Source organism: Carlito syrichta, unplaced genomic scaffold, assembly GCF_000164805.1.
Source record: "Carlito syrichta isolate Samal-C Ts95f unplaced genomic scaffold, Tarsius_syrichta-2.0.1 Scaffold303268, whole genome shotgun sequence".
Taxonomy (NCBI): domain Eukaryota; kingdom Metazoa; phylum Chordata; class Mammalia; order Primates; family Tarsiidae; genus Carlito; species Carlito syrichta.
The window spans coordinates 72,424-83,081 of record NW_007247364.1 but is presented as its reverse complement, the minus strand read 5'-3'; the positions used below and the strand labels follow the sequence as shown (position 1 = coordinate 83,081).

The window sequence follows — 10,658 nt, the reverse complement described above, 5'->3', positions numbered from 1 at the left end:
GGCGTCGCGGCCACTTTGAAGACGCTCCCTGGCTCCGGCCAGGCGGACCGAGGAGGGACTCGCAGGTGCCCACGCGTGCCGGCCGTGGCTGGGCTGCGGCCCCCGGGCGCCCGGTGGGGAGCGCGGACCCGGCGCTCGAAATTCGTTGCGGGACAGAGGGGGCTGTGATCGCGCGTGGGGACCCGCCTGGGGCTCGGCAGGTCTAGGGAGCCCGGGTTCCCCAGTGCCAAACGCGGGGGCAGCTCGTATCTGCAGCCAGTTGCGGGATTTCTCTGGGAAACGCTAGCGGCGAAGCCTTCCCGGCTCGGGTCGGGCCCGGGCGCTGGGACCACTCCCTGTTCTGCGGGTCTGGGGCCCTGGAGACTGGACCGCACGCGGGGCGGCCCCTCCTCTGCAGCCCGGGAGAGGCGGGCAGAGTCATTTTCTCTCGGCAGATTCTGAAATGATTAGGTGCAAACTCTTGAGCGCTGCACCCCTGGCCGGGTCGCCTCCTCGCGCTCCCCCGTCGTAAGGACAGTGGTGAGGGCTCGCGTGTGCTGTTGGCCAGAAGCGTGTTCCAATTTGGACTGACCACTTTCTAGCTGAGTGACCTTGAGCGAGCCGTATCTCAGGCTTTGGCTTGCTCGCTTGTAAAGCAAGAGGCATGTGATGCCAGCCGTGGGTGGTGGTGGTGGCGGCGGCCCCGAGTGAGATCCCGAAAGCGCAGGGCCCGGGGCCTGGCACAGAGTGGGTGCTGGCAGCGGGCTCCCCTCCCAACCCCCCGCCCAGAGTAACGCGGTTGCGGTTGATGTGCTGATTCTTGTTGATCTCGTTTGCCGTTTTAATTGCAGAGGCCGAGTGTCTTGGACAGAACGATGTATTGTCCACTGGTAGGGTCAGCTTCAGAGGACCGGGAAGGGCAGGAGGCACAGGTTGGGGACTCTTCCTCTCTGCTCCCAGGGCCTCGGATTTGCATGGCCTCCAAGTCTGGGCCTGGAGTTAGGTCACTTGCCCGCTGTGTGACCTTGGGCAAGTTGCGGAACCTCTGTGTTGGTGGGGAGGGGCCCGGTGGTGAGAGGTAAGGCCTGCCGGATGCTTGGGCACTGGGCCAGCGCTCCCTCACTCCTTTCTGGGGGCCGGGATCCTCAGATGGGGTAGAAGCGGTCACCCCGGCTTTGGGGGCCCCCCGCTTCTAATTCAGGCTCTGCCTTTGGCGGCCAAGGGGCTGTGGGGTCCCTCATTGCCCATCCCAGAGCCTCCTTTTCCTTATTTGTAAAACAGAAGGGCACTAGCTACCCCCAGGGCGGCCGTGAGAGCAAAATGAGATCACATCTGTGGGGTGACTGTAGGAAACTCTGGTGGTTACATAACAATAACTTTAAGGGCGGCTCTGAGCTTCTGTCTTTGAGGTCCAGCGTGGACACTTATTTATTCTTCATGACCACCCTGTGAGGAAGGGGCTGTCGCTGATTCAGTTTTTGGCTGGTGAGGGAACCAAGGCTCAGAGCATTCAAATGACTCACAGCCCCCTCTTGGGGCTGGAGTTGGTGCCTCACCAGCTCTGTGTCCCTTCTGGTTCCCAGAGCCCTGGAGTTCAGGCCTGCCCTTGCTACCTGCAGGCAGGGTTAAATCGGGACAGCAAGGCCTGCCCGGTAGAGGTGTGTGGTGCAGAATTCCGGTGGGGTTGCCCAGAAGGTGTGGGCAGCATTGCTCCCAGGGTATGTGCTTAAGAACTGGATTCCTACCTCAGTTTACCAGTTGTGGACTCAGGGGATTAGTCATCCTCTTTGCCTCTCAGTTTCCTCATCTAGGTAAGAAACAGTACTGGCCTAGAGGGACTAAATGAGCTCGTCCAGGTAAAAGTGTTTAGTACAGGGCCCGGCATGGGTAAGCTCTGCTTAGTGCTTGGGTCCTGACTTCCGAGATCTGGGTTCCTCAGTCATCTGGCCCAAGAAGCTTTGGGACACTGATCCGAATTCCCCTTTCATTTGGATCCAGACAGAAGAGAGCAGTTAAGCAGCTCAGGAGGGAGGTGAGTTGGAGCAGGCGTTAGTCCCTAGGACAGTGGTTCTCAAACCGTGCTCCTGGACCTGCAGCCTCTGCAGCAGCCGGGACTCTTAGAAAGCCAGGTTCCTGGACCATAGCCCAGATCGACTGGATCGCAAAGTCTGGGGTGGACTCAGTGATTCTGAGGCCTGTCCAAGCTTGGAAACCCGTGCCCAGAATGCTGTCCATTTCATCTAGGACTTCAAATGCATTGTTGTGTCACTGTGAGGGGACTCTCACAACTGGAAGCTCTCCTGTGGACCTGGATGAAGGGCTTCTGCTTCCCTCTTCAGCATGGCTTGTGCTGCCTACTTGACACCCTTTCCCAAAGGTTTGCCTATTTTGTCGCTTTTTTTAAGCCTTTGATTTCATTATCCTTTCAAAAAAGTCATCTCTTTCATGCATACTTTGGTTTTTAAGATTTAGTTTTTTTGTTGAGGTGAAAATTTATTTACTCCATTTTTCTTATCTTTTTTTTTTTTTAATTAATGCATTCAAGACTGTGATTGTTCTCTCTGAGCACTGTTTCAGCCAAATAGGCTTTGCCGTGTATTTGGTGCCCTTGAGATTGTACCTTCATGCTGCTGTTCCTCCCTACCTGTGACTGACTGGACCAGGAGTGGGAGTGACCCTTGCATTCAAAGAGAGAACTGAGCCGGGCTCGGTGGCTCAGCCTGTAATCCCGTACTTTGGGAGGCTGAGGTGAGTGGATTGCCTGAGTCCGCGGGTTCGAGACCCGCCTGGGCAACTTGGCGAGACCTCATCTCTACAGCAAATCAAAAATTAGCCGGACGTGGTAGCGTGAGCCTGTAGTTCCAGCTACTTGGAAGGCTGAGGCGGAAGCCCAGCAGGTCGAGGCTGCGGTGGCCGGGAGAGGCCACTGCACTCCAGTCTGGGCAACAGAGTGAGACTCCAACTCAAAAAAACAAAAACAAAGACAAAAATAAAACAAAGAGAGAACTGGAGGGCTGGGACCAGTACTCAGGGGGCTAGATGGACTTCTGGATGCAGCACAGCCTCAACTCTTCCCCATGGAGAAGGGGGGAGGAGGAAGGAAATGGGGGCCCTGGTGGGAGTCAGGAGAGGGTGGCACCTCAGGGACCACAGGCAGAATGCTGGACTTTCCAGCTGGTCCAGAAGCCCAGATGCAGGGGCCTAGGTTTCTCCAGGCTCCCTCAGCCAGTGACTTCCTGTGTGAATCTGGGACTCCATTTCCCTGTCTGGAAAATGGGGTAGAGGTTGAATTAGGAGTCTTCTTTTTGAGTTGGAGTCTCACTCTGTCACCCAGACTGGAGTGCAGTGGCCGCTCCCGGCCACCGCAGCCTCGACCTGCTGGGCTCCGACGATCCTTCCGCTCAGCCTTCCAAGTAGCTGGAACTACAGGCGCGCGCGACTATGCTCGGCTCATTTTTGGTTTATTGTAGAGATGAGGTCTCGCCAAGTTGCCCAGGCGGGTCTCGAACCCGTGGGCTCAGGCAATCCACTCACCTCAGCCTCCCAAAGTGCTGGGATTACAGGCTGAGCCACCGAGCCTGGCTGAATCAGGACTCTTAATGTATTTGGTCAGCTACCCTATTTGAAAGATAGATGAAGATATTATGGTCTGCTTCCACAGAAAAAGACAGAAGTACATAATTTGGTGCATACAGCATGTCACGGGCTGTTGAGCTGGCCATGCCACTCTTGGCTCACACACCCTCATTAGGAGCACCTGTTCTCATGACAGGATGCTCTGAAAGCACCTGTCCAAATGTATCCACCCATTCATTCATGTATTCAACACATATACCTACACAATTTCCTGGTCTATGCCCCAACTCTGGGGCTCAGTTTCCCCATCTGGTAGTGGGAGCAATGCCATTTGAGCTCTTCACATAACTACCTTCCCCAGTGGGGCAGACTTGGGGAAAACCCTTTCTGAGGAGGCCTGGAAGGGCCCAAGACTCTTCCGGCCAGAGGAAGGAAAGACCATCAAGTGCTGGGTGCTGCTTGGGATCCCTCTCCTCCACAGGTCATGAGGCTTCAAGGACAGCTGGCTCAGGTACATGCAGCTGGGAATGGGGAGCTGGGATCTGAGCCCAGACTATCTAGACTACAAAGCCACCTCCCCCTACTTTCTTTACCTCAAGCCCCCACTACGACTGTGGGAGCAGGAAGTCAAGATTCTAAGTCACAGACTGTGTGGGGAGAGGAGTTGGAGGAGGGTCTGGGTGGTGAAGCCCAGGATCGGGTGAGGGCTGACCACGGTGGGGCTACCTGTTCTCCCTGCTGGCCTGGGAGTTTCTTTAGGGTAGACTGTTGGTGGCATTTAATTTCACGTCCTAGGGTTGGGCCCAGGCCTGATCCACTGGAGGATCTTAACAAGAGTTTGTGGCATTAAATTCAATAGCACACAGCAAGTTCAGATGAGGGCATCGGGGATGCAGGGATTGGATTTGGGTGCAGGAATTTGCCAGCACTGGGTTCAGCCTTTACCTCTCAGCTCTTCCTTCATTGCTGCCTGGCCTCCTTTAGGACCCTGGTCAGCCCTCACTGCTCTGCCCATCCTTCAAAGCAGCACCCCTCACCCTGTCATTCTCTTTTCCTGTTCATTTTTTTTCTTTCATTTTATTTTTGAGTCAGGGTCTCACTCTGTTGCCCAGACTGGAGTGCAGCAGCATGATCATGGCTCAACCTCCTAGGCTCAGGCGATTCTCCTGCCTCAGCCTCCCCTGGTAGCTGGGACTACAGGCATGTGCCACCACGCCTGGCTAATTTTAAATTTTTTTTGGTAGAGATTAGGTCCCATTATGTTGTCCAGGTTCTCAAACTCCCGGGCTCAAGCAATTCTCTTGCCTCAGCCTCCCAAAGTGCTGCGATTACAGTCTGGGTCTGCTTTGGGCCCTGGCCTTGAGGAGGGCCCAGCCAGGCCGGGAGGCTCTCAGCAGCCCTAGGAAGACAGCCACAGTGCCGGGGGTGGGAGGCTGGGGGCATGGGGGGCGGACTAGAGGGCTGAGGACTGGAAGGGGGAGGGGAGGAGAGCTCCCTTTCTCCCTGGGGCGGGGCTGGTGGGGGCCGTGGAGGGGGCATGAGCGGTGACTGTGTGCAGATGGCAGCGTGTGTAGGGTGGCAGGGGTCGGTCACCGTGTGCAGACTCAGGGGAGCTGGGGCAGGCAGGCAGGCGCATGTGGTGGCCTTCTCAGGGACCTTCACGCCCGGTCTCATGCCCTTGTGCCCTCCCCCACCCAGCAGCCATTTTCCCCATTTTGTGTTCTTCAACTTTCCTCCCTTTCTGACGGATTTCTCCACTAAATTTGACTTTGTTTCAACACTTTTGTTGGGCAAATTACATTAAGATGAATGTTGCAGGTACCCTTTATGGTTTATTTATCGTGATACTGTTTGTATCTCACGCTTATAAATAACTTATGTTATAGCTTTTGTTTGTGGAAATGTAACTTACATATTTTATTACGCTTTCTGTAAACCTCGGAAAGAATCTTGTCAAGGAAGCGCTCTTATCAGCAATCCAAACTATGGCACGTAAAAACCGACACTAGCATTATTTTTTAATATGCCAAGGAGGCAGGTTACTCTTGCTGTAGTTTGAAAGGTTTGCTGTCATCGTAAACTTGCACCTCAATAAAACATTAAAAAGTCTCAAGAATGATTTTATAAACTTCAGGGAGGAGGAGGAATTGGTGGCAGAACCCACGGATGCAACACACAGAGGGCCTGGGCCCTGGACTGGCCTCTCCCTGGAGTACCCAGTCCCATCTAGGGGCCCCAGAGGGTTCCACAACCATCTCTCCCACCCAGCTGCCCCCCAAGGCCTGCTGTGCAGAACCCAGCTCGAGGATTACAGTGGAAAAGAAACATGAGTTTTACAGTCGGGCAGATCTTTAAATCCTGGCTTGTCCACTTTCTAGTTACGTGGCCTTAAGTCAGCCTGTCAGGTTTCTCATCTCTAAAATGGGGATAATGGCATCTTACCGGGAAGCATAAAATGAGGTAGCAATTTGCAGTACTTAGTGAGCACTCAGTAAGTGACAGTTTCTGATTATTTGGGGTTCCTCTTGAAACTTTCCTTCCTCCCCTTCTGCTCTACATGCTCCTCCCCTCAGGTGTTCCTTTCTCTACTCAGCGTGAGAAGCTGCGTTCTCTCAAAAGCTGCTTCCCCAAACTGCTGAACCAGCCCCCAGCTAGACGAGGTTTCCCGTATGCCAAATCGTCCAATTTCTCTCACCAATCCGACTCTGCTTTGGGCTCTTGTGTTCAGCTATCTATAGCTGGCAGGGAGCTAACCTGGTCATGAGTCTCAGCTAATGGTGCATGGTAGGCCAGCTGTGTATTTTAAAAGGGGCCTCCCTACCATAACCTGAGGGTACCTACCATAACCTGAGGGTACTTCTAGGTCACTGGGGCCAGTGGAAAGGAGGCTGGAAGGCCCAGAGGCCCTTTCTGCACAGTTCAGATCATCACACACAGCGCAGGTCCCTGCGCTCCTTTGCCCCCCATCCCAGAGAAGCCTGATTGGAAAGCACGGAAGAGAACCCATCTAGAACACAGGCAGGATACAGCAGGTGTCAGAGGTCAGGTTCTGAAGTCAGTGTGGAAGGCAAACATTGAGCAAAGCCAGAAGCCCTTCAGATGGTTTTCTGCTTGAGCATCAGTGGCAGCAGTTGGTGTGACTTCAAGCCCCGCGGGACAAGCACATATCTGTATGCTCAAATCCCATTGGAAGGGTGAGGGGAGCAAATGGAGCCCATCCTGCCATCTCACCCCCACTCTGAAAGTGTCTGTGCAGTGGCAGGCCCTGTGGCCTGGCCGGCACTGTGTACTTTTTCCTGTTGCTGGATCCGAGTCCTTTCACTACAGGTGGATTTGAATAGACCATGTAAGTTCCAGTAGCTGTCTTCTGTGCACAGGTCTGTAGTCCTTGCATACTTGTTTTATCCTTGGGATAGACTGCCCCTAGAAACTGCCCCATGTGGGGCTCCAGGTCTATTTCCAAGGGTCCCATGTCCCTCACCAAGGCAGACTCCGGCGGCTTGGGGGTGGGGCACAGTCCCAAACCAGTTCTCATGAGTGTGCATGTGAGCCTTAAAGGTCCCAGCTTCCCCCTTCCTTTCCCTCAGAAGTGTTCAGAATGGAACTTGGCCCTTGAAGGAAAAGCAGGATTCCTTTCTAGGTTTCAAGAAAGAAAACTTCTAGCCCAAACTCAGCCTCTCCAGCAAAGACCGGTTGAGAGAGTTGTGGCCAACAGCTCTGAGAATGGCTCCCCGTGGTCCCCGCCTCCATAGTGATGTGTTCCTTGAGAAGTCTCTCCCCCGTGTGTGGGCCAGAGTTAGAGATTTATTCATGAACAGAATATAGCAGGAGTGGTGGGAGGGCCCTTCCAAGATTAGGTGACAGTGACCTTACCTCCCAGACTGCTGCACTGGCCCTGGTTCTGCTGACACAAGATCCACGTCATGAGCCGCCAGTGCAGAGGCCCCTTAGGTGAGGAACTGAGGCAACAACTCATGTGAGCTGACCCTGTAACAAACATGAGTGAGCCTGGATGTGGACCCTGACCCAGCAAGCCCTGAGAGGATCACAGCCTTGGCCAGTAACCCTGAGAGAGACCCTCAAGCAGAGGACCCAGCTGTGAATTCTTGACCTGTGGGAACCATAATACAATAAATGTTGTTTAAGCACTAAGTTTTGGGGTAACTTGTTATATAACAACAGAGTTCTGAAAACCGAATGGTAATGGATCTAAATCTTAACTTGTTTGACTTGCCTTTCTGAAATACAGGTCTTCTTTGGACGAGGCCAGGAATTCCTTTGAGGTGAGACAGATCTGGGTTCAAATCCTGCCTATGTGCTCTCTGTAAGTTATAAACCATTTTGAGCCTCAGTTTCCTCATCTGCAAAGCAGAACTGATACTGTCTACTTTTCTAGGACTGTTGAGGACTGGGAGAGATGATGTATGCAGATGGCACAGGAGATGCTTGACGAACGTTTGCTGTGTCTGCTCCAGTCTAAGTATGCTGCCTCACAGTGTGCTCAAGTCCAGGATCACGAGCAGGTCCTGCCAACATCAGCAGTGGGCGGGCCTGACCAGTCCTAGAGAACTGCGCTCCAAGGCCAGGTCTGATGAAGCCTTTCTTGGCTCATATGAAACTACCAGGCGACCTCTGGCAGTGTGGCAGAGAAGCAAGTGCACATTTTATAAATGAGCATTTTAATGCAAATGATATGGTGCTTTCAAACACTAGACATTTGCAAGTGAAATAGGCCTTCTATAACACATTTTTGTGAAATGAGTGTGCAGTTATAAGCTCCCAAGAAACAGAAATTCTTGTCAAACTTCTCTGAACATCTGATATTCTACAGAATTCAGAATTTGCTTTCTCAAGGAAAATTATATTTCTCATTTCTAATGAAATATAGTTTAAGGTCAAAGCTTATTTATCCATTAAATACTAGTAGTAATCCCGTACATGATACATTTCTTCCTGAATTCCTTCACACATGGAAGACAAACATTTTGAGATAAACTTGGGTGACTCTGCTTTTATATGACAAGCCTGTTGTAAAACTCAACTATCAAGAAAGGTTTCAAGACACACTAGTTTAAGGAATGAGATTATAACAGGGGCCTGTGGATTTACTTCTTGTTCAACAGTAGGGCCAACTTTTCATGTCTTATCAGAAATAAAAGGCACAATATTTATTATACATCTGAGCCATAACAACAAAGCTGTGAAACACAAAAACCACTTGACAGTGACAATTTTGAATTAATAGCCTCGTTTCAGCATATCACTATCTGTGAAGGCCTTCTTCATGTTCTAGGTTTAGGATAAGCCACAATCCCAACAATAATGAGTTTTTGTAGAGGGATGGAAACCAGCTGTTCCTCGTCCTCTGAAAACCTGAACATTAGCACCTAGAACTGTTTTGGGTGAACTGAAAAGGCAGAGTTGCTTCAAATATTCTATCTAATAGTTACCTCCAACTTCTCTTGAGTTAAATGGATGCAGAGGACTGGCACTGGCACCTCTGAGAATGTCTTATGGGGGCTACAGGAGTACTTCTGAAGAAATATCTCTGTAGGCAGTAATTGCTCAGCTTAATTCTTCTAGACTGAACCACTTCAGATTTATGCCAGTGAAAAGCAAATGTTGTTTATAAGTCATTTAATTGTGTTACTGTCTCTCAACTTTATCAGAAGCAGCTGAGGCAGGGAGGCCTGCGTGCAGTCCTGGGGGATGCTCTGTGGTGCTCTCAGGCTCACAGCCCCACGTTCCCAATGCTCCTTCTTCTGACTCACAACCAACTACTAATTTAACAGGTTCCAGTGGCATTCATCTCAATACAGGACCCATGTTGAAGGCTGCATCTCCAACAAATTGACAACCCTGATTGCAGAACCATTAACCAGTACACACTTAGGCGCAAACCTGGTTTATTATGTTCTTTGGTTATTGTTTCTACATCCTTTCAGTGCATTATGAGAACAAAGATAATATCTGATAGAAAGACTGAAAATACATCCTTTGCTTTTTCAGAGCAAAGACTGAATTTACATTGCTTGTGCACTATTATACATTCTTATATTTAAGCCAGACTTATAAAAAGGTAGAGCCTTTGCTGCCTGTTTGTTTGAAAAATAGATTCCCCTGGGCTAGCCAACATCCCTGTCCTGGGACCTGGACCTTCAAGAGTCTTTTGATGAAGGCTGTGTGGCACATAGTCAGGAAAGCCAGGTCAGCTCATCATGTCTAGACTGCACGGCTCAGTGCTGCTATCGCTGCGTAGAGCCTCTGTCATGTCTCTTCTGAACACGGACAGATTCTGAGTGAACCTGTGGGAAGAGGAAGAAAGGTTAGGGCAGTGGGAAGGCCAGGCCTGTATGAACTTTTGGATGACAAGGCCACTGTGGGGTTCAGGACCTCGGAGAGGGCCCCTCTTGAGGGAGGATCCAGGCTCCAGCTGGGCTCCTCTGGCGCCACTTTCACAGTCATTACAGTTCTGCCACCCTCCCTTTCTCCCTTCCTGGAAAACAAAGGTCACCACCAAATCCGCTCTGACCATTCTGAGGGGTGCATTTTTTTGGTTCTACTTTTTGAAATACTTTTTAAAAAGTCAAATTATACAATAAAAAAATATCAGCTGGGCGTGGTGGCACATGCCTGTGGCTCTAGCTACTTGGAAGGCTGAGGCGGAAGAATCACTTGAGCACAGCAGGTCCAGGCTGTGGGTGGCCGTAAGAGTGCCACTGCACTCCAGCCTGGGTGACAGAGTGGGATTCTGACTAAAAAAAAAAAAAAAAAAAAAAAAAAAAAAGCCAAATTATAGATGGTATTGAATATAAAGAAAAGAACCAAAAGTTTATGTGCCAAGCACTGAGTTGAGTTTACATATACACTCATGTAATCATTACAAGAGAAGACGGAATTCAATTCAGTAGATGAAAAAGAGGGGGCACTGTGTTTACCATGTGGGTTCAAATCCTGTCTCTACTACTTATCAGCTAGGTGATTCTGAATGAATGCTTCTCTTGTCTTGGCATCTGATATAAGTAGTTACCTCAAGGGATTGTAGAAAGCGAGGACTGAGTCAATGGAGGCAATGCTGTAAGTACTTGACACAGTGCCTGGCA

At 50.9% G+C, this 10,658-nt stretch overlaps 1 protein-coding gene across 1 annotated transcript in view; it reads right to left on the bottom strand.

Annotated features, from left to right (window-relative positions):
- Nucleotides 1-8,634: 8,634 nt before the first annotated feature.
- The window catches only part of LOC103260611 (ran-binding protein 17-like), a 35,830-nt gene continuing 33,806 nt past the window's right edge, over nt 8,635-10,658 (bottom strand). The window contains exon 5 of the mRNA XM_008058248.2: nt 8,635-9,860. Coding sequence (XP_008056439.1) covers nt 9,764-9,860 — 97 coding nt within the window. The 3' untranslated portion in view covers nt 8,635-9,763. The remainder of the gene's footprint in view (nt 9,861-10,658) is intronic.